This window comes from Stigmatopora argus, chromosome 10 (assembly GCF_051989625.1).
Source record: "Stigmatopora argus isolate UIUO_Sarg chromosome 10, RoL_Sarg_1.0, whole genome shotgun sequence".
Classification (NCBI taxonomy): domain Eukaryota; kingdom Metazoa; phylum Chordata; class Actinopteri; order Syngnathiformes; family Syngnathidae; genus Stigmatopora; species Stigmatopora argus.
In genome coordinates, this window is record NC_135396.1 from 16,382,475 (window position 1) to 16,407,273 (window position 24,799).

The following is a 24,799-nucleotide window of genomic DNA, read 5'->3' on the forward strand; positions in this document are numbered from 1 at the left end:
TTGTATGGAAAATGTTTAAGTGGGTTTACAATGACTTTTATTCTGAAAGAAACCAACCAGAAGTTACTACTTGCACACTAAAACCACGTTTTTGGTTCCAGCGGTATAAGCTGTTTGGCTAAAAGACACCGAAATGGCAGGGAGCAGACTTGAAAGGGTAGGAACCGTCTTTACGAGGTAAGAATTTGTTTTGTCTTAATTATCCATGTGCTTTGTTACCTAACTATAGCGTGAGCTTACATTGCGTTGTGCTCGTTTTAGCGTTAGCCTTAAATGAAATGAATAAGATGCAATAAAATAAAATCTGCAGTATTTTTTGCCACGAGGAATAATTTCTCCATGTACCTCTCTTCAGATATTGTGTAAAAACTGCTTTTATACTGATAACCAGATTTTAATACTAAAGTAAACACGGACCTTCTGAAGGTTATAGATATATGCTACATTTGACGCGTCAGTAGTTCACGACATAGACGTGCGACAAAAGCACTGCATTCTTGAGGCTTACTGTGTTTTACATAAATATACGTAAACTATTTCAGTCAGAAACTTACACTTTACGAAGCGAAGGTGTTCTGTTTCGCCACACTTGTCCAAATGTTCATCATGTCCTTTGAAGTTCTCAACCTGATGTGTTCCTCTAATTTATTATATAGTAAGGGAACCAACTTGACATATTAGTTACGCCACGGTCTAAATTTATACCTGTCAACCTCGGCCAATTGCTCCCGTTATTATTTATTTCAATTCCCTTTATTAAGCGATAATAACGTACCTGTCAACCTCGGCCAATTGCTCTCCTTATTAATGATTGCAATTCCCCTTGTTAAGCGATATCAAACTGTACAAACACAACGCGGCATATATTTACTCACATTGGGCGCACTTAAAAGTCTAAAATTTCCCGCAAAGTGGACATACAGACGCTCCCCTACTTACGAATATTCAACTTACGAACAACGGTACATATGAACATGTCTGCAAATTGCGTTTAAGTCGAAAAATGTTCGTAAGTCCAATTTTGTATTTATTTTCCAAGTAGTGCTTCTTTCCGCCGCTAATACGCCTGGCGCTGTGAGGGCTCAGCTCACACAGCATCTACCTTCTTCGTTGCAATGCGGAAGTGCGTGAACGTATCTCCAGTGGGCAAAGAACCTTTTTCATTTGTATCATTAAATATCTCGTGCATCCATTATTGAATATGGTTGGTAAAAAGCGAAATGCTTCTATTGAGGGAGTTGCAAGGAAGAGGCAAGCTATTTCATTTGAAACGAGTGGCAATAATAACGAAGCTTGATGCACGTGAGAGTGGTGAGCGTTTCACGGGCATACAACTTGAATCGATCGACCGTCAGTACCATTTATAAACAGAAAGATCGAGCAGCAGGACCCAAATATTGAACGTTGCACAAAGTTTGCAAATCAATTGAATGATGCCATACAGTGCTACCGCATCATTTATGATGAAAAAAAGAAGAAAACTGCAATCGTCGTTAGATCGCTTCTTTCGGCCCGTTTCTAATACATAAATCTCTCTCTCTCTCTCTATACAGTACAGTGGTACCTCGAGATACGAGCTTAATCCGTTCCGGAACTGAGCTCGTATGACGAGATTCTCGTAACTCGAGCGGACGTTTTCCATTGAAATGAATGGAAAACAAATTAATTCGTTCCAGCCCTCTGAAAAAACACCAAAAACAGGATATTGGATTGGAAAAAATGTTTTATTTCTTCTAATTCGCCATCTATTAACAAAGTAACACATAACTATTGGTTTAATAGTAATAAAATGTGTTTAATCTAACTAAAATTGGGCAGATTTCGCCGACGGGAGACAGAGACGTTTGGGGGCGTGGGGGGGCGTTTTTTTTCCACGACAACGCACTCGTAAACGGAACAAACAAATTTAAATTAACTTGGATTAATATATACAGACACTCAAGCATACGTTTAATGTAACTACACAAAACTGAATTCTAATTTTGTTGTAATCTTTTGTTACCTTCGTTTTTCGGGTTGGCGGTTTGCCACGCCTCCGCCCTCACGTTCGCTATCGATGGACTGTTTGCTGTTGTATTGCCTTCAAAATATTCCCAAAATGATGCACACAAATGTCCTCACAATAGGATAACGCACGACCACTTGCCAACGAGAAATAGTCTTTAAGGAACGATCGCGGGACCTTTCCTAAGAAAGAATAACAGGAAATGACATAGCTGAGCTTCCCACGTATTGATTGTGGGTAATGAAGTTTTATTCTGAGAAAGGTTGCCATTGCGTATGGGTGTTGTGTGCAGGAGAATACTTCATTACCCAGAAAGCCCTCCTTCTGCATGCGCGTTGTGCGTTTCCTGGTCCTAGGAGGAACTCGTCTAAATTATTTCGTTCCGTGCTCGTAAATATTGTTATACACGAAAGATATGCAAAAAAGACCTGGCTTGGTCGCATCACGAAATTTTGACCGCATAACGGGCGAATTATTCGATCGAAATTTCCCCCGTAAAACGAGCATTTTGTATGACGAGCGGTCGTATGACGAGGTACCACTGTACTGTACATATTCTCTCCATTTTATTAAATGTTTTTTTTAGTACAAACCAATGCGTGTTACTTATACAAGCCTTAAAAATACAAATGCACTTATATAAACCTTCAATATACTTATATAGGCCTTAAACATAAATTATAATACAAAATATAGCACTGAATCAACTTACAAACAAATTCAACTTATGACAATTGCTCGGAACCTAACTCGTTCGTAAGTAGGGGAGCGTCTGTAGTGCCCAAATAGTTGGTGTGCGTTTTGTATGCACAAAATTCAAGATTCTGTAGATGTATGACGCTGACAACTTGACTGTCTGGGTGGATATATTGTTTACAGATGCGTTATATTTTTCAGTGTGGTGAAAAAGTATTTGCCCCTTTCCCGATTTCAGTGTTTTTTCCCCATATTTATCGCACACAAAGGTTTCAGATCATCAAACCAATTTCAGTATCATCTCATCTCATTTTCTGAACCGGTTAATCCTCAATAGGGCCGCGGGGGGTGCTGGAGCCTATCCCAGCTGACTTTGGGCCTGAGGCGGTGGACACCCTAAATTGGTGGCCAGCTAATCGCAGGGCACAAGGAGACAAACAACCATTCACGCTCACACTCATACCCACGGGCAATTTAGAGTGTCAAATCAGCCCACCATGCTTGTCTTTGGAATGTGGGAGGAAACCGGAGTACCCAGAGAAAACCCACTCAGCCCCACGGAGAACATGCAAACTCCACACAGAAAAGTCAGAACCTGGATTTGAACCCAGGTCCCCCCATTGTGGGGCCGACGCGCTAACCACTCGTGCCGCCGGGCCGCCCCAATTTCAGTATTACACGAAGAAAAACCCAAGGAAATAGACAATAGAGTTTCTAAATGATGATTTTATTTACCAAGGCCTGCGATCGGCTGGCCACTGATTAAGGGTGTCCCCTGCCTCTGGCAACAAAGCAAAAGCACAAACTACAACGCAAATCAAAGTCAATGGGATCATTAAGAATCACCAAATCAAATCATTAAGACAGAAAAGCAGCAAAAACACAAAACGAGCAAGAGTGGACGAAGCTACCGCCACCGACTGCAACTTGAATGGCGCCATCTTGGTTTCGGTAGCAAAAACGGATAGACTCCAAAAGACGTTGTAAAGTTGGACAAAAACTAGAACCACACACAGGAAGTCTTCCACGAGATGGGGAACTTCTGCAGACTGTGATCGAGGTAGAGAATATGCAGAGTCACTCTTCCAAGCTTATCCGCACAGTTCCTCAGTAGTCTGGAGCTGAAGAAGACAGCAGCACGGCAGAACGCCTCGACTCCGTTGCTGGTAAGCGCCGACAGCTTTTCCATCTTATGGCACGATGGAATGGTTGGTCAGAAGCGTTGCCTCTTCTCCCGGCACTTTTGTCCAGCTCCGAAACTCCGGCGGCACCGAGCTGTTGCTCCTTCTGCTGCGTATTGTAACAGCTAGTCCCATGTGTGTAACAGCTAGTCCCATGTGTGTGACAGCGTAGGCATGGCTGAATGGTTCCAAAAAAGAAGTAGCCGAAAGAAGCCAGGCTAACAGAACAAGGAAAGTTGTAAAAACATTAAAGTAAAAAGTATAAAGTACAAAGTAAAGTAAAAAGGAATGTATTAAGAAATATTAAAATGTAATTAAAATAAAGATAGAAGGGCTGTAAAACACAACGGGTTATTCCACCTTTGGCAGCAATAACTGAAATCAAGCATTTACGATAATTTGTGATGAGTCTTTCACAATGCTTTGGAGGAATTTTGGCCCACTCTTCTGTGAAGTATCATTACAATTCTCCAATATTAGAAGGTTTTCTAGCATGAACGGCCCGTTTCAGATCAGACCACAGCATTTCAATAGGATTGAAATCCGGACTTTGACTTGGCCACTCCAAAACCTTAACTTAGTTTTTTTTTTTTGCCACTCAGAGGTGGACCTGCTAGTTTGCTTTGGATCGTTGTCATGCTGCATGCTCCAAGAGCGCTGGAGTTTGCGCGCACGAACTGAGGGCCGGACGTTCTTGTTAGGTTCACCAATGGGCATTCCCAAATGCACGCACAAATAAAGAGGAAAAGACAGTCTCCTGGAATTTTCACTTGCAAGGAGAACGACCATTGAGGCAACGTCCCAACTCCGTTTTGACATCAGGTCTCCACTAAAAACTGAGAAAATTTTATAATGAAGGCCATATGTTGATGAAGCATAGAACAAATACATGTTTACTTTATTGCTAAACAAGCACCGTGTGATAGGGCGCAGTCTCATTTGTGGGTATATTTTCAGTTTTTTGTCAATACATGGGACGCTTCGTTTGAAAAGGCGCTAGCATGACACTAGCTAGTGTATGTTATACTAGCCGCTAGCGTATGTTATGCTAGCCGCTAGTGTATGTTATGCTATCCGCTAGCCCGCTAGTATATGTTATGCTATCCGCTAGCCCGCTTGCGTATGTTATGCTAGCTGCTAGCGTATGTCAGGCTAGCCGCTAGTGTGTGTGTGTGTGTGTGTTTTTTAAAGACAGCACGAGCAAAATTAAGTTTGATAATGCTTGTCAAGCAGGGAGGCCCGGCCGGCTTTGTTTAAAACCAAAAGGCAATTGTTGCGCTATTAAAAAAATTCTCTTTTGAAAAATGGTTGTTTAACAAATAAAAGATGGAGTTTACACACTTGGAGAAGGTGAAGAACTTCAATGATCCAACAGCCGTTTCTGGCCACCATAAAAAAATTCAACTCTCTACGTTGCACGGTTTGGACAAACTTAGCAAAAGAATCTTAACACACACACACTCACACACCCATAAATCACGTTTTATAAGGATTATAGATTAATTTATTATTGTTATTAGCACCTATTTTGTTCAATAGCTCCCAAGCTATTTGACAGATTGACACGAAATTTACAGAAAAGATAGGTAATTACCTTCGGTTTAACGAGAACCTTTTAGTTTTTCAATAACAGTCCATTTCTTAATTATTAATTTATTACTATTATTAGCACGTAATATCTTCAATAGCTCCCAAGCAATTTGATGTATTGGCACCAAATTTACAGAAAAGATAGGTAATTACCTTCCGTTTAACGAACACCTTTTAGTTTTTCAATAACTCACTCCACTTATTAATTATTAATTTTTAATTGTTATTAGAACCTAATATCTTCAATAGCTCCCAAGAAATTTGATGTATCGGCACCAAATTTACGGAAAAGATAGGTACAGTGGTACCTCGTCATACGACCGCTCCTCATACAAAATGCTCGTCTTACGGGGGGAATTTCGATCGAATAATTCGCCCGTGATGCGGTCAAAATTTCGTGATGCGACCAAGCCAGGTAGCCATGGCACTGTATTTTTTTTGCATCTCTTTCGTGTATAAAATCTTTCTACGAGCACTGGGCGGACTTTGCATTTCCATACCCGTTTTTCCCCCCACTTTGGTCTACATTTACATACCAGGTAAACAACAATGGATCGGCAGAGCTTTGCAAAGAAAAGATATGGATTATATGTACACTCGGTAATCAGACACTGGGAAGCGGCAAGTTCCAAACAACTCTTGATGCGTTCGTTTTGAAGGTTCCGGCGGAACGTCGGGTTGGGGCCAACCCGTTACAAAGGTAAAAAAGATTAAAACTAAATTAGAATTCAGTTTTGTGTGATGTTACATTAAACGTTGAGTGTCTGTATATATTAATCCAAGTTAATTTAAATTTGTTTGTTCGTTTACGAGTGCCGTGGATAAAGTCCCCCCGAACAGCCCTCCGCCTCTGTGTGTATGTCGTTCCCTTCCCCTCCGCGAAATGCGTCTAATTTTACTTCTATTAAACACATTTTATTACTATTAAACCACTCGTTATTTATTACTTTGTCAATAGATGGGGAATTAGAAGAAATAAAACATTTTTTCCAATCCAATATCCTGTTTTTTGTGTTTTTTCAGCGGGTTGGAACGAATTAATTTGTTTTCCATTCATTTCAATGGGAAACGTCCGCTCAAGTTACGAGAATCTTGTCATACGATCTCAGTCTCGGAACGGATTACGCTCGTATGTCGAGGTACCACTGTATTTTCCTTCTGTTTAAGGAATTCCTTTTGGTTTTTCAATAACACATTCCCTTTTATCAATTATTAAATTATTTGCACCTAATATCTTCAATAGTTCAAGAGAAGCAAGCTAACATTTCTGGTCAGGCATACTCATCGATAATAGTTGCAAATGCTCAAAGCTTGAGTTTACACACTTGGAGAAGGTAAAGAAATTCAATCACTCGACAGCCGTTTCTGGCCACCATAAAAAAATTCAACTCTGTATGATGCACGATTTGGATCCGACAGCCGTTTCCGGCCACCATAATGTCAACTTTCTACGATGCAGGGTTTGGACACAAGCAGCGTGAGAATGTTAACATAAAACATCCACCCATCCATAAATCACGCTTTATCTATTCATGCTCCCCGAAACACTTTTTTCCCTGTCGTGACGGAAAGACTCGGCGAGACACGGTGGTGCAGGACGCGCTGACCCAAGACGCCTTTCCACGTCATTTACAAACTTAATTTTGGGAAGAATTTCCGCCAGCGAGTTTCCAGGTGCACACACATTGATATAAATGTAATTTTATGTCAATTGGTCGGTATTAACTGTGATAGGAATCACATCGTCATATATGTGGTAATACACACCAATTTCTCTGTCTGGCATTTTAATGGGTAACGGTGACCGTTGGAGTTTAAGTGCGGCCGTCCAATCAAAAGCTGCTTTATATATATACAAATAAAACATCTCTTTATTTGTTTGAATTCATAAGATAGTCACAAAGTAACAAATACCTATCTACTTGTGGTTACGATTTTCAATACTTAAATGTGACATTACTCAGTAAAGACAGATGGTAGCAGCTTACCGAGGACGAGAGAGAGAAAGGACGGGAGACGCATACCTGTCAACCTCTGCCGATAACTGCCCTTATAAATGATTATGATTCCCCTTACTAACCCCAAAAAAACCTTACAAAAAACTTACAAACACCGTACGAGTCGTACGGTGTTTGTAAGTTTTTTGGGGGGTTTGTAAGGGGAATCATAATCATTTATAAGGGCAGTTATCGGCAGAGGTTGACAGGTATGGGAGAGACACTTGACGGACGGCAACATAAACTGTAAATGTCACTTAAATGAACTTAGATTACTATACTCACACTTAAAAATAAGTTGAAATTTTCCATTACACAAAATTTAAACCTTCTTGTGCGATAACCGAGGCAAAGATATTAATGTATTCCACCGTGGCGTTCGAGCTTGCTGCGTCTCTATGCGTCTGAACCAAGTGTATCCCAGTTCGTTTTTTTTAAATTATCCAACCAACCACGACTCGCTTTGAAGGGTTCAGCTAGTGTCTTTTTCAGATGCTTTCTTTGCTTTCATATCCATGTAGATTCTGCTGGCTTTTTCGCAGATTATCGACTCGGTCATCCTATCTCCAATAAAAAATGCAACCTGCACGGCCCAGTGCTTGTAGATATCTTTACTTAAGGGAGATGCAGCGAGAAAGACAGCGATGCTGTTTTCATAAGGAGCCTCTCGCATACTCGGCCACCTGGATGGCCGCATTGAGAACCATCTCGTATGCTCGTATATCAAATATCTCAAGGCAAAAATTTGCTTGGAATCTCAAATTTCAATATAAAGTGACACCTTGCCGTATTTTCTTGCATATAAGCCGTATTTGTAACAAAAAAGATGACTGAATCAAGTTTATGGCTTATATGCGCACAAGACTTGCTATACTCTTTTTCACAAGTAGATGTTAGCAAAGTAACATTTACTATTTGTTGGTTATTTTCTGTTTTGCAGTAAGAAAACAACCATTACTGGATGAATTAATTCCTTATGATGTTTTCCCTAATACAGTGGTACCTCGACATACGATCGTAATCCGTTCCGAGACTGAGATCGTATGACGAGATTCTCGTAACAATTCTCGTAACACGAGCAGACGTTTCCCATTGAAATGAATGGAAAATGTTAGGTCTAAAAACCAAACATTTGTATCACCAATCGAAAAGAAGGAAGACACAGAGAATTGAGTTAATTTCATTTGCAATGAGAGGGTCTCGGGACTGCTCGGTCACAATCCTCCGACACACTCTGAGGAAGTCTCCGCTCCCTTGTCTTTTATTGTGTTTCGGGAGTGCCCTAGTTACATGAAGTTTCAAGCTGATCAAGGGAAAGAGGGGGTTGTATCCCAGTTGAAAAGGGTTTGTTGCATGACCACATGTTCCTTCAAGGTAACACTTACATTCTCTTTCCCCTTCTCCCGTAATCTTCACACAATAGTTCAAACGGGCGCCTGACCCCTGGAGCCGTCCCTCTTTGTTGAATAAGGTGGAACTTCCTGCAGGCCAGGGCGCCCTAAATTATATGAGCAAGCATTTTCACACTCTAACACAGAAGCAGGATAACTTATTTACAATAGTTCCAACAGAAAACTAATTAATTTGTTCCAACCCCCTGAAAAAACAGGATATTGGATTGGAAAACATGTTTTATTTCTTTTCTTAATTCACCATATATTGACAAAGAATTAAATAACAAGTGGTTTAATAGTAATAAAATGTGTTTAATAGAAGTAAAATGAGACGCATTTCGCCGGGGATATAGACAGCGACATACACACGGAGGCGGGGGGAGGTGTTGGGGGGGACTTTATCCACGGCAACGACGCACTCGTGTAAAACATGTTTTATTTCTTCTAATTCGCCATGTATTGACAAAGTAATAAATAACGAGTGGTTTAATAGTAATTAAATGTGTTTAATAGAAGTAAAATTAGACGCATTTCGCGGAGGGGAAGGCAACGACACACACGGAGGCGGGGGGAGGTGTTGGGGGGACTTTATCCACGGCACTCGTAAACGAACAAACAAATTTAAATTAACTTGGATTAATATATACAGACACTCAACGTTTAATGTAACTTCACACAAAACTGAATTCTAATTTTGTTTTAATCTTTTTTACCTTTGTAACGGGTTGACCCCACCCCGACGTTCCGCCGGAGCCTTCAAAACGAACGCATCAAGAGTTGTTTGGAACTTGCCGCTTCCCTGTGTCTGATTACCGAGTATATATTCCAGATCTTTTCTTTGCAAAACTCTGCCAATCCATTGTCGTTTACCTGGTATGTAAATGTAGACCAAAGTGGGGGGGACGGGTGTGGAAATGCAAAGTCCGCCCAGTGCTCGTAGATATATTTTATACAAGAAAGAGATGCAAAAAAGACAGTGCCATGGCCACCTGGCTTGGTCGCATCACGAAATTTTGATCGCATCTCGGGCGAATTATTCGATCGAAATTTCCGTCGTAAGACGAGAATATTGTATGACGAGCGGTCGTATGACGATGAATGACTGTAATATGCTTTTGATTCATACAGTATTTCAGAAATACCCCCTGCGATGATTTTTCTTAAGATTTTTCCTTCAAAGTAACACATTTGGACTCCCTATTAAATCCATGAAAATGGAGGTGAAAATTGTGAGTCATAGGGCGGCTTGCACATGAGAAATTGTAAAATCCAACAATTTTAAGGCAATTTTAAGGGTGCGGCTTATATGCGAGTAAATATGGTATAGGTTTGGGGTAGTACTGGGGATCTTTGAACCGGTTGGAATAAATTAAAGCTTTTATATGTGAAATACGTCTCTACTTACAGAAAATCCAACTTATAAAAACTAGTCCTTAAATTTCGTGAAAAAAGGTAACACTGTACAGTCTTCTTAACAGCAACATTATATTCAAAACATTCTTGTAAACGAATTAGTCACATTTCTACCTTTTTTTTTAAATAACAACAGAGTTCGGGATCTAATGCGCTCTGGAGTGATAACGGAAACCGAGAAACCAATCTGGTATGATGTGTATGAAGCTTTTCCTCCAAAACGGCAACCACTATATATAAAGCCTCATACAAGACCCAGTGTCAAGAAGCCAGACCTGGTCCCTGAAATGTTCTACGTAGAAGATAAAGTTAGAGCGTAAGTAAGTTTGTATTATTCGGCATGTCATTCTTCTAACGTGAAATCCCTCTTCTTCTGCGCTGACTGCCACCCATTTCAGCGCTGAAGAGGAAGCGATGCCCTGACTTCCGTCATTTTGTCTCCTGTCTAGCGCTTGCAAGTTTCAGCGTGGATTTTGACATTTTTATGAACTTTTTTTCTAATATTTGATATCTAAAAAAATGCGATGTACTTGAGCCACGAATGTTGAAGCCGCAAAGTGGTGAAGGATCGCTGTATAGTGTCTATGTGACAGTTTATTCCTTTTCGATATAATGTAGAAGGTATCGTATTCTGCACTCATCGTTGTATAACTATCTGATTTCAGGAAATTTTATGTCGAATATGGAATGGGTCCTCGGCCTTTTGATCTTTCTAAATCAAACTTTGTATCCACCTGTCAAAGGTATGTTTTGGATTTTCCCATCTAAGTTTCAAGTCATGTTAAATGGTAGATTTTTGTGTTAGTGTTTTATACTTACTGCACAATGAGAGCTCGTGACCACAATATTTTTTCTACATTAGGTTTGTAGACAAGTATGCAGAGTTAAAAAGCCAATCAGAGATGGAGAACTCTGTTTTGTTTGAGGAGATTGCAAAAGCTTTACTTTCAGAGGGTGTCATACTTAGAAGGAGAGGACCATCTGCAGTAAGTAGTCATTTAGAGAGGTCCATTCCTCTTTCCTTATTTGTTTTACTTGCGTTCTTGTAAATTTCAATCTATTTGTACTTTTTACCAAAAAAAAAAAACACAGTCTTACACTTTGCTGATACTCTTAATACTCAATTCTCCTCTTCAATTGTGTTTTGTAATGTTTCACAATGGATTATGTGCAGTAGATTTGGGGCAAAATATCAGTTGACAATATATCTCAATAAAAAAATGTGAAATGCATCAGGTTTTAAAACATTGCATCATGATATAAAAGAAAAAATGGACAGAATGCACTCCATACCACAAATTTAGCAATATCAGAGTCAGACCTCCAGCATTGGCATCACTGGAGGGAGCACTTATTCAAACCTATATTTTATCTGCTTGAGGCTTAAGCAGCTCTCTGACCACTTTCATGGTTTTGAAATATTATTCTTTCTAACAAGAGGCATATCATCATTAGATACAGTAGTACCTTGACATACGAGTGTCGGGAAGTTCTGCCTCAAAAGCCGCGGTGGAATACATTAACAACATCTTTGCCTCGGTTATCGCACAAGGTTTAAATTTAGTGTAACGTAAGATTAAAACTTATTTTTAAGTTTGTGCATAGAGTAATCGAAGTTCATTTCAGTTACCGTATTTTCACACCTATAGGGCGCACTTACAAGTCTAAACCGTGTGACTGGTTTTATTTCTTGCCGGCACGCTACTTATTGCGATCAACCCAGCAGATGTTCACCCTAAAAATAGCCTCCCCGCGCATTCCAAGCATTACGGTAAATCCATTCAAAACATCCCAGGGGAGTGGCAAGACATCTGACTTCCGTATGCTTGCAGCGCTTTTAACCCTCAAAAACACTCTCAATACTTAAAGAAACAGCATATCAGAGCTATACAAAGGAAATGCCTGGCGTGAATGACAACACAATGCGGGTGTGAACGCTTGGAAAATGGACTGAAGCCATGGATCGAACACAATTTAACAGCTTTGCTAACGGATTGCTAACGGATGGCCAACATAGTAGTTCGGGGAGGTAGCGTCGCAGGAGTTACGTGACAATTTGGAATGAATTGTCGATGCCGATATAACAGCAAGGAGAATCAAAGGCTTTTGGGAGTGATGCATGTCGCAAGTTACAATGGATTGTGAATGGCTGGGCTCAAGTGTCGGCCAGCACTGTTGTTCGAGCTTTCGCCAAAGCTAGAATCAAGTTCCCGGAAGACAGAACTCTGACTGACAGTGGAGCCTAGCATGTTAAACGCCCAACTCTTTATATCAGAGTGTACCTTTTACCTCAATAAAGCATTATCAAACTTAGTTTTGCTCGTGCTGTCTAAAAAAAACACGCTAGCGGCTAGTATGACATACGCTAGCGGATAGCTTAACATACGCTAGCGGCTAGCATAACATAGGTTCCCTAGCCGCTAGCACAGGGTTGGGCAAACTTTTCAGCCCGGGGGCCACATTGACTTTAAAAATTTGACTGGGGGGCCGGGTCAGCACAAGATACGATACATATTAAAAAAACTGCATCCGTTAACAGTACATATGAAACATAAACAGAAAAAAGGACTAAAGTATGAACATACTCATCACTCATCTGGGATTTATGGGGTGCTTTCTTGGTTTTCATCAGACTAAAGGTCTGTTCACACACATATGTAGAGCAAAATGACACCAGAATCCTCTGTGCCATCTTCTGGATGTTTGGAAATTTGGCAGCACTTAATGAAGCCTAAAACTCAGAGACTTTCAGGGAGTTGAACTTGTCACATTGGAGATCAATCAGTTCCAACTGCAACTCTTGTGGAACCGTTTCCGGGTCTTGTGAGAAAGGACATGATACCAGCTGTCAATTTTTCCAAAATCACAAAACCGACGGCAGAATTGCTCATGCAGGTCATCCAATGATATCCTGTATTTTGACCGCAAAAAAATATATAATAATAATAATAATAATTTGGACATCGTCGGCGGGCCGGAATAAAAGGCCTAACGGGCCGTGTATGGCCCGCGGGCCGTAGTTTGCCCATGTCTGCGCTAGCATAACATAGGTTCGCTAGCCACTAGCATAACATACGCTAGCCTAGTGTCATGCTAGCGCCTTTTCAAACGAAGCGTCCTACGTATTGACAAAAAAAACAGAAAATATACCCGCAAATGAGACTGCGCCCTATCACACAATGCGTTTTATAGGTGTGAAAATACGGTAAATTTAAAGTTTGTTACGAGCGCGTTGCCATCAAGTCTCTCTCTCTCTCTCTCTCTCTCTCTCTCTCTCTCTTTCTTTCTCTCTCTCTCTCTCCCCTGTCCTTTCTCTCGTCTTCGTTTAGACGCTACTGTCTGTACTGAATAATGTCACATTTTAGTATTATTGAAGATCATAACGTCTCGATAGGTATTTGTTATTTTGTGAGTACGTAGTAAATTAGAACAAATAAAAAGATGTTTCTTCATTGTAATATCCTGTTTTTGGTGTTTTTTCGGATAGTGGATTTATTTGAATTTACTTCATTCCTATGTGAAAAATTTATTTGAGATACAAGGAAATTGACATCACGAGCTCGGTCCCGGAACGCATTAAGCCTGTATCTCAAGGTATTACTGTATATAGATAGAAAAGAAACAAACTAAATAAGGTAAGGATGTTGTGTTGTATTCTTTTATTAAGGTCGCTATATTACAGGATAGAAGAGTTCACAGAGCAGGCCTTTCCTGCTGCGATGTCATATGTTGACGATTACAGACTGTGACACATTTCAACGAGTTGCTTAACAAATACTACCATAATTTTAAAACCAGGCAATCCATTATTTATTTATTAAAATTGTCTAATATTTGCATAAAAATGAGGCGTCAAATTGCTAGTTTGAGTGTTTGTTTTGCTTTCCATTTTGCAGGTCTCAGCAGAGTCCAGGGATCCAGTGTTGGTGCTGAATTTAATAGACATTTTGGCAGACCAGCAGTCAGCTGGTGATGACAGCAAGCAAGAGCCAGAAGAGCATACAATACACACTCCATTGTAGTAGAACTTCGATTCTTTTTCCTTATCTGGAAGCAACCAATGGCTTTGTTCGTACACAAAAAAGGAACTCTTAGGCAGAATGTTTTGGGTTATAAGTCACATCTGACTGTAAGCTGCACCCTCTATATTATTTGCAAAAAAATATTTGTTTGCATATAAACTGCATTGATAAGCCACAAGTGTCCATATTGTGTTATGCGATACTTACTAAAGACATGCAGTTTATTAGCCTGTAAAAATCCATAAATTGGCCACACCTGACTAGCTGCTGGATTCAGAGTGAGGGCAAAAATTAGCCACTCATAGTCCAAAAACTACAATAGAAATTCTTGACTTTTTGCAAGAAAAGTATAACCCAAGAAATGTTCAGTACAGGAATCACGGCTAAAGAAAAAACAGCCAATGTATCTGCTTATTATTAATTAATTGGCTGCCACTGTCAGGATTCAGCATTGCACCATTTGGCTAGAGTGGTTGCTAATTTTTTTTTTTGTAGTTTAATTTTTGCTGTGTGAGATTTCAAAAGATCCGTACAGTGTAGACATGTTATGTATTGTAAAACAAAATGGAGAATAAATTGATATTTACACCAGAAAAAGGACCATCTGTGAGAATGTCTCATTCGATTTTTAAATTAATTAAAGAACAGCTCTTATCTTCATCTTCTTCCACTTATCCGAGGTCAGTTCGCAGGGGCAGCAGCTTCAGCAGGGAAGCCCAGACTAGATTTCTGATGCGCGTTGTGAGGCAACGGAGCTTGTCGGCAATTTTAAGAACAGACCCATTCGCTCCTCACAATGCCTCACAACGCGCATCGGAAATCTAGTCTGTATACTCGATACTTATGGGAATACCAAGAAAAAAAAGGAAGAAGACGAAGAATCTGTGAATGTCCTTTGTCTTCTTTTTAATAATTTTTTTAATAAATTAATTTTATTTTTTGCCTTTTATTTTAAAAACAACAAGCGACGACGTCTAGCTCTGTTGCCTCACAACATGCATCGGAAATCTAGTCTGTATACACAATACCTATGGAAACACCAAGCAAAAAAAGGCAAAAGACGAAACGTCCGGGGACGAAGTGTCCGTCGACGAAATGTCCGGTCACGGTGCCCGGAACACCTTCCGAAGGAGGCGTCTTTTTTAATAAAATAATTTTATTTTTTGCCTTTTATTTTAAAAACAACAAGCGACGACGTCTAGCTCTGTTGCCTCACAACATGCATCGGAAATCTAGTCTATATACACAATACCTATGGAAACACCAAGCAAAAAAAGGCAAAAGACGAAACGTCCGGGGACGAAGTGTCCGTCGACGAAATGTCCGGTCACGGTGCCCGGAACACCTTCCGAGGGAGGCGTCTTAGCCAACTCATCTGACTCATCTCATCTGGAAGAGCTGCCGAATCACTGCAGATGCTGCACTGATCGACCTGTCGCCCCAGAGTCCCCAGGCTCTGCTTCCTCAGGGGAAGGCGTGTTGATGGAGAAGGTGGCGCGCACGGGTGCAGCGGCTCAATGCTCTCCAGTTTGGTGTTTTGTTTTCTCAATCTTATCGTTATTTACTAACATCTGCGAGGCAAACTTTTTCTACAGTCGCCAGGATTTAATTACTCTCGTGAGGAGATGCGATATATCCATCACAACAGATTACCAACGGACCCACGATATCACCGAGGACATCTCGAGACCACCGGGATCTCCGTGGATAGCCAGCCCACTCAGAGTACGACGGAGGCGGCGAAGGGAAAGAAAGCAAAAGCGCGGATGCCGGGCAGGCCTAGCTGCTAAGCTAAGGCAGCAACCACACTGAGCACCGCTTCCGAGTATCTTCTTGACCAATGCCAGATCCATCACCCACAAAATGGACGATTTGGAACTTCAGCTTGCTACCAACAGCGTTGTCAGGAACTGCAACATTATTCTCATCACGGAAACGTGGCTACACCCGCAAGTCCCCGACGCTGCGGTATCGCTAGCTAGCCGGATGCTATTCCGAAACGATCGTTCAAAAGGATTATCAGGAAAAAGCAAAGGGGGGGGGACTTTGTATGTACATAAACAATGAATGGTGGGTGCTGCAACAGTAGGATCATTAACACTCACTGCTCCCCGGATTTAGAGCTATTGACGGTACGGTGCAGGGCTGTTATGATCACGCTGCGTCGCTGGGTCGTCGCAGCGCGATCGGGTGCATCTGTTACGGTCGCGCCGCATTGTGTGACGCGACCGTGGATGTAGGTGGACCCAAATGCAGGAGGCAGGAGAGGACGAGGCATTCAGCGTGATACGGAGTCCTTTAATGAATCAAACAAGGCGTGGAAACAAACGTGGCCGCATGCGGCGTGCATACGGACAGAGGCAACAGAATAACGGCAGCTAGCGACCGCTAGCAACCGCTAACAACAGTCAATGATAGTCATCGATAGTGAACGATCCGGCGACGTGTGATAACGCGTCGCTACTTAAATACAGGAAACGAAAACAATCAATGGATTGGCTACAGCCGGTACGCGTCGACGGCAACCCAGGAGGGCCAAAAGGGCCACTCCTGACAGTACCTCCCCCCTAAGGGACGGATTCCAGACGCCCCAAAGCCAAATGTCCATGAAAAGCGGAAAAGCAGGCAGGGAGGGCGGGCGGGAACTGTACACTTGGTCCGGGGGGCGTCCGCGCCAGCCCGTGAAGCAACGAGAGGTTGGCTGGTCCGGCGGGCGTCCGCGCCAGCCCGTGAAGCAACGGGAGAGTGGCCGGTCCGGCCGTCGTCCGCGCCGGCCAGAGACGAGGCGAGGAAGTGGTCAGTCCGGCGGGCGTCCGCGCCGGCCGATGACGAGGCGTGGGCATGGTCGGTCCGGCGGGCGTCCGCGCCAGCCCGTGAAGCAACGGGAGAGTGGCCGGTCCGGCGGGCGTCCGCGCCGGCCAGAGACGAGGCGAGGAAGTGGTTGGTCCGGCGGGCGTCCGCGCCGGCCGATGACGAGGCGTGGGCATGGTCGGTCCGGCGGGCGTCCGAGGAGAGGCCTCTCCAGCAGACCTCGGCGCTTGGAGAGGAGTGGGAGTAGCCGGTCCAGCGGGCCTCCTCGCTGGTGCTTTAGGTGCTGGCCAAGCCCCCTGCCCTTAACAGACAACGGAACTTTAGAATGGTCGTCGGGTACCTTACCCTGGCTGTTCGGGGGGCCACCTGTCCCCTCGGTTGGGAGGGCAGGTGAGTCGCTCTCGCCGTCGCCGGCCCCCTCGTCCAGGGGCGCCGGTGAGTCACTCTCGCCGTCGCCGGCCCCCTCGTCCAGGGGCGCCGGTGAGTCACTCTCGCCGTCGCCGGCCCCCTCGTCCAGGGGCGCCGGTGAGTCACTCTCGCCGTCGCCGGCCCCCTCGTCCAGGGGCGCCGGTGGGTCCCTCTCGCCGTCGCCGGCCCCCTCGTCCAGGGGCGCCGGTGGGTCCCTCTCGCCGTCGCCGGCCCCCTCGTCCAGGGGCGCCGGTGAGTCACTCTCGCCGTCGCCGGCCCCCTCGTCCAGGGGCGCCGGTGGGTCACTCTCGCCGTCGCCGGCCCCCTCGTCCAGGGGCGCCGGTGGGTCCCTCTCGCCGTCGCCGGCCCCCTCGTCCAGGGGCGCCGGTGGGTCCCTCTCGCCGTCGCCGGCCCCCTCGTCCAGGGGCGCCGGTGGGTCCCTCTCGCCGTCGCCGGCCCCCTCGTCCAGGGGCGCCGGTGGGTCCCTCTCGCCGTCGCCGGCCCCCTCGTCCAGGGGCGCCGGTGGGTCCCTCTCGCCGTCGCCGGCCCCCTCGTCCAGGAGCGCCGGAGAGTCGCCGTCGCCGGCCCCCTCGTCCAGGGGCGCCGGAGAGTTGCTGTCTCCCTCGCCGGCCCCCTCGCCGGCCCCCTCGTCCAGGGGCGCCGGAGAGTCGCTGTCTCCCTCGCCGGCCCCCTCGTCCAGGGGCGCCGGAGAGTCGCTGTCTCCCTCGCCGGCCCCCTCGTCCATGGGCGCCGGAGAGTCCCTCTCTCCCTCGCCGGCCCCCTCGTCCAGGGGCGCCGGGGAGTCCCTCGCCGGCCCCCTCGTCCAGGGGCGCCGGAGAGTCGCTGTCTCCCTCGCCGGCCCCCTCGTCCAGGGGCGCCGGAGAGTCCCTCTCTCCCTCGCCGGCCCCCTCGTCCAGGGGCGCCGGAGAGTCCCTCTCTCCCTCGCCGGCCCCCTCGTCCAGGGGCGCCGGAGAGTCGCTCTCTCCCTCGCCGGCCCCCTCGTCCAGGGGCGCCGGAGAGTCGCTCTTGCCTTCGCCGAACCCCTCGTCCAGGGGCCCCGGCGCGTCGCCGCCACTTCCGGGCGGGCAAGAGCTGGGCGGGAGAGAGCTGGGCGGGAGAGAGCTGGGCGGGAGAGAGCTGGGCGGGAGAGAGCTGGGTGGGAGAGAGCTGGGCTCGAGGAAATCAGCCGGGGTGAGGCGGAAACCGGGCCGGCCGAAACCGGCAAGGATGAAATTTATCAGTCTGGGACTTGGCAGACTGGGGCTCGGCAGACTGGAGCTCGGCAGACTGGAGCTCGGCAGACTGGGGCTCGGCAGACTGGGGCTCGGCCGACTGGGGCTCGGCCGACTGGGGCTCGGCCGACTGGAACTCGGCAGACTGGAACTCGGCAGACCAGCCGGCACCGGAAGCCTGGTTCGTGGCTTCGGCACGGGTGCGACTGGCGGCCCCGGTGGCAATGGGAGTATTGTGCGTGGCTTGGGCACAGGAATTTGCGGAGCTTGGAGCGGCGTGGTCGGCCGAGGAGCTTGGAGCGGCGTGGTCGGCCGAGGAGCTTGGAGCGGCGTGGTCGGCCGAGGAGCTTGGAGCGGCGTGGTCGGCCGAGGAGCTTGGAGCGGCGTGGTCGACCGAGAAGCTTGGTCAGGGGCTCGAGCGTCCAGGCCCTCCCTCTGCTTCTCCCTGCGACGTGGCGCTCGTCGCCGCCTCCGGGAGGGCGTCACAGCATACCGGCCACCACGTGGTGGCCCATCGTAGCTGGCCAGCCGACCAGGTGAAAGACCTCGCTGCTGCGCCTCCCCAAATTACAAGACGGGCGGTGTTCGAAACTCCTACCAGAGCCCCCCCGCCGGCCGCCACGTGGTGGTCCCTTGTAGATGGCCCACCCACCTGGCAGATCATGGTCGGGGTAATCCAGGTCTGAGTAGTCGGAGGGGCAATGGCGATCCTTCTCCAGTGGGGCATAACGTTCAGCGTCTTTAGTTGGAGCGTATCGGATTCCGTATCGGCTAAGAAAATAGCCGTCCCAGACCGAATCTCCAGCATCCAACTCACTTAGCCGCTGGCCGTCCTCCTCTTCAGAAAGGTCGGAGTCCCAATCTCCAGTTTAAAAATCTATTAGCCCCCGGTCGTCCTCACCTTCAGAAAAGTCCGAGTCCCAACGGACAAAGACTTGGCGTTCCAAAGGGGCCGAGGGAGGCTGGGGATTCTCCCTCCATTGGGAAAAAGACTCGCTGGAGTCCGAATTCCAATAACTGGGGCAATGAACTGAGGGTGTCGGAGTCTCGGAATTCTGATTTAGCTGTGCTGGCCGTCCGGCGCGACGGGTTGAGCGGAGGGTGGGTTTGAAGGTGGATTGAGGCTCAGTACTACCTCTTAGTCGAGACTCCTGCGTTGCCCAAACGTCTTTGAGGTGCCCACGCCTAGTGTCCATTATAGACTCCCTAATAGGCTCTGTGGGGCCTCTCAGAGAATCCACGTCGTCGCGGGGCTTCCACGAGGGTGGCTGGCGTCGACGAGCGCGTCGGCGCGAGCGTGGGTAGCCTCCCGCTGGGTCCATTGTGGCCGGATCGTTCTGTTATGATCACGCTGCGTCGCTGGGTCGTCGCAGCGCGATCGGGTGCATCTGTTACGGTCGTGCCGCGTTGTGTGACGCGACCGTGGATGTAGGTGGACCCAAATGCAGGAGGCAGGAGAGGACGAGGCATTCAGCGTGATACGGAGTCCTTTAATGAATCAACCAAGGCATGGAAACAAACGTGGCCGCATGCGGCGTGCATACGGACAGAGGCAACAGAATAACGGCAGCTAGCGACCGCTAGCAACCGCTAACAACAGTCAATGATAGTCATCGATAGTGAACGATCCGGCGACGTGTGATGACGCGTCGCTACTTAAATACAGGAAACGAAAACAATCAATGGATTGGCTACAGCCGGTACGCGTCGACGGCAACCCAGGAGGGCCAAAAGGGCCACTCCTGACAAGGCCCTTCTATCTACCTAGGGAGCTAACGATTGTCATTGTAATGGCTGTCTACATCCCACCGGATGCTAACGTTAGTACGGCACTTAGCCTCCTGCTAACGGCTGTAAACAAACAGCAGCTTGACCACCCTGATGGAGTCTTTATTGTCACTGGTGACTTCAACAAAGCATGTTTAAAGACTCATACCTGTCAACCTCTGCTGATAACTGCCCTTATAAATGATTATGATTCCCCTTACAAACCCCCAAAAAACCTTACAAACACCGTACGTACGGTGTTTGTAAGGTTTTTTGGGGGTTTGTAAGGGGAATCATAATCATTTATAAGGGCAGTTATCGGCAGAGGTTGACAGGTATGAAGACTGTTCTGCCTACGTACGTGAAGTGTCACACCAGAGGAGATAAAACTCTAGACCATGTTTATTCTGATATCAAACATGCTTATAGAGCCACACCCCTCCCTCACCCAGCTGGATCAGACGATCTCTGCCTGTCCCTCACCCCGGCATACACCCCACTCGGGAGGCTAATGAGGCTACAAATAAAGATAATAAAAACATGGCCCGGACTGTTTTTCCCCGCACCATTTGGGAACTTTTTGAACACCACAACCTCCAGGACTACACGGACACTACACAAAAACTACACGGACAACGTCACTGTTAATAAACGTTTTTTCCTAACCAAAAACCCTGGATGACCAGTGAGACACAGGCACTCATCAAATGCCGTAACACCGCCTTCAGGTCAGGGGACAGGGTACAATACAGCGCAGCCAGAGCAGAGCTGGAGAGAGGCATTAAAAAGGCCAAGGCAGCATATACAAGGAAAATTGAGGAGCACTTCGTGGGAAATAACCCAAAGATGTGGCAGGGAATACGACACATTACCAATTACAATGACAATAATGTGTCTGTTAACGGCGATGCCTCACTAGCAGAGGAACTGAACCGTTTCTTTGCCCGCTTTCAGACTAACAAATCGGATTCAGTCTCAACACATCCACCACCACCCCACAGCAGTACACTGGAGCTTCAGGAACATGAAGTGAGACAGGTACTGCGGACTGTGAACACCAGGAGGGCTGCTGGCCCTGACGGAGTACCTGGGAAGGTGCTCAAAGCCTGTGCTGATGAGCCGACTGCTGTTTTCACAAAGAGCTTCAATTGTTCCCTGCAACAATCCATCATCCCATCCTGCCTGAAATCTGCCACCATTATTCCTGTCCCTAAAAAGACCACCATTGACAGCCTGAATGATTATAGGCCTGTTGCACTTACGCCTTTGATCATGAAGTGGCTTGAAAAGTTGGTCGCCCGCCATATCAGGGATACAATCCCTCCCTCAGTTGACCCTCACCAGTTTACCTATAGAGCAAATAAGTCCACTGAGGACGCCATCGCCGTAGCTCTACACACAGCACTGAGCCACCTGGGGCACCATGGAAACTACGTGAGGATGCTTTTCATTGACTATAGCTCAGCCTTCAACACTATCATACCGGACATTCTGGCTGAAAAACTGTCCCATCTTGGACTATCCTCTTCCATCTGCTACTGGATTAAGAATTTCTTAACCAACCGTCCACAAACTGTTAGACTTGGTCCCCACCTCTCTTCCTCCGTTACACTGAGCACTGGCTCCCCTCAAGGCTGTGTACCGAGTCCTCTTCTGTACTCCCTGTACACATACGACTGCACACCGACGCAACAGTCTAACTCCATCATCAAATTTGCCGATGACACCACTGTGGTCGGACTCATCCCAGGAGGAGATGAGTCGGCCTACAGAGATGAGGTCAACAAACGGTCTTTGTGGTGATTGGTGAACAATCTCACACTAAACACCACGAAAACTAAAGAAATAATCCTGGACTTTCGCAAACGCAGCACAGATCTGGCCGCACTCCTCATAAATGGAGTATGCGTAAACAGGGTCCAGTCCTTCAAATTCCTGGGGGTCCACGTCACGGACAAGCTCTCCTGGTCTACCAACACCACGGCAGTGGTGAAGAAGGCCCAGAATCGACTCCATTTTCTGAGGGTACTCAGGAGGTACAACTTGGACACTAAGCTTCTGGTAACCTTCTATAGAGCCACTGTGGAGAGCATCCTGGCATACTGCATTACAGTGTGGTACGCTGGAAGCATGGCAGCAGACAGAAAGGCCATGCAGAGGGTGATCAACACTGCCAAGAAGATCATCGGCTGCTCTCTGCCCTCACTGGATGACATTGCCAGCCCTCGCTACCTCAGCAGAGCCAGGAACATTGTCAGGGACCAATATCACCCTGGTCACAACCTGTTCCAGCTGCTGCCCTCTGGCAGACGGTACAGGTCTCACAAAGCACGGACAAATAGACTTAAGGAGAGTTTTTTCTCCCACAGCCATCAGGACTCTGAACTTGAGTTAGCACGACACACGATCCCTTCTGTGCAATAACTTCGGGGTGTGCAATAACAATGTGCAATATCTTTGAAATCTGTGCAACATTTTAGAATCTGTGCAATATTTTAGATTCTGTGCAATATTTTAGAATTCTGTGCAATATTTTAGAATTCACCTAGCCGGGATGTGACTTTTTATAATTTTATACTACTATTTATGTATTTTTTTATTTTTTTACTGGGAAAACACACTTTGAAAAGCTTGGAGTAGCACCACCAATTTCGTTATACGCAGCTTTGTATGATGACAATAAAGGCTTTTGAATTGAATTGAGGAGTTCTTCAAAGTATTCAACCCACCGATTCACAACATCCCTAGTCGAGGTCACCAGCACCCCATCCCCACTACACACTGTTGATGATGCTCTGCTTTCTCCGACGTCGCATGGTGGATCAAAATTTCCTTGAACCCACCTAAAGGTTGTTCTCCATGGCCTCACCGAACTCCTACCAAGACCAGGTTTTTGGAGAGATAATCAGATTTCCTAGTAACCTCGAAAGCAGCATCAATTAAAAATCAATTTATAGCTCTATGAAATTCTTTTGTCCGTTTAAGATTAGGACTGTATGTGTTCATGACATTTTTTTTTCATATTAAGTAAATGAAATTAGATTAGATTGGATTAGATTAGATAACTTTATTCATCCCATATTCGAGAAATTTCACTGTCACAGTAGTAAGAGGGTAAGGGTACAGACACAGGGAAAGACATGACAAATAAATGACTAAATTGTATATATTGATGACTTCTTGAATACTACTGTGGTACCTTGAAATACGAGCTCAATGCGTTCTGGGACTGAGCTCGTATGTCGATTTACTTGTATCTCAAATCAACGTTTCCCATAGAAATGAACTAAAAATAAATTATTTCGTTCCAACCCTTCGAAAAAAACACCAAAAACGATATTGGAATGGAAAAATATTTTTATTTGTTCTAATTCGCCATCTATTAACAGAGTTACAAATAACTAGTGGTGATGATGTTTAATTGTACTAAAATTAGACGGATTTCACGGAGAGGAGGGAGAGACGACAGAGAGAAGGACTCTTTGCACGGCAATGTGCTCGTAATATAAAAAACACATTTAAATGAAATTGGATTATGATACAGACACACTCAAAAATGAATTTAATCTAACTTTAGACTAAACTTAATTCAAATTTTGTTTTAAAGAATATTTAAAAAAAACTTTATTTTCCCGGGCTTTCTCTGCCCCACCTCCACCCTGACTTTCAGCTTAAGTTTTTAATAGGAACCTATCGAGGTTGTTTGCTTTTGTTTTCCCTTCAAAATATACATAAATTACCTAAAGGGTGACTGCAATATTAGGTGGTGTCTGGAAGAAAATTTCGGCGGTATCTGAACGTCACAAGTGGACCAGCCCGTGATGGCCTAGATAAATGTCATGCAATAAATCGGGAGTCGCGAGGGGAAGTAGCCGACGGCCATCTTAGATCAGTAATTTTCTGATGGGCCCTTTCGTAGCAAAGCTACGATGAGCGATTTTCTGCTCGAAAATATTTTTTAACTTGGTGAAATCTTAACAGATTTCTAAATTGTGTAATTATAATAAAACCTGTTAACGTAGTATTAATCCAAAATGAATGTTGGAAGAAAATATAGTTTTTATTTTATAATTACCTACTGCATCTCTGATATTTATTACATACTCATAGTCATTTGAAAATTAAGTTAAATTGATAAATTTCTTTCTCTTATTAATTGCACGCGTACAATAATGTTATGTTTATTGAATGTTACTGACACAAAATGGCCAATAAGTGATTAACGTCTCGGTCGGCTCATAACGCGTATTACGCATCTAGCGTATATGTGTGAAATCTAGGAG

The 24,799-nt window shown here is 45.4% G+C and overlaps 1 protein-coding gene across 2 annotated transcripts; it reads left to right on the plus strand.

Moving 5' to 3' along the window:
* Positions 1 to 14,899, plus strand: mrps23 (mitochondrial ribosomal protein S23). Of its 2 annotated transcripts, XM_077611122.1 has the most exons (6): positions 1 to 19; positions 102 to 177; positions 10,413 to 10,592; positions 10,942 to 11,019; positions 11,139 to 11,262; positions 14,173 to 14,899. In XM_077611122.1, exons 2-6 carry the CDS (start codon positions 134 to 136, stop codon positions 14,296 to 14,298), a joined length of 552 nt encoding a protein of 183 aa, XP_077467248.1. In that variant the 5' UTR covers positions 1 to 19; positions 102 to 133; the 3' UTR covers positions 14,299 to 14,899. The 2 variants fall into 2 exon arrangements, with proteins under 2 accessions (XP_077467248.1, XP_077467247.1); XM_077611121.1 differs by lacking the exon at positions 1 to 19 and having other exon boundaries at positions 57 to 177.
* Positions 14,900 to 24,799: the final 9,900 nt, after the last annotated feature.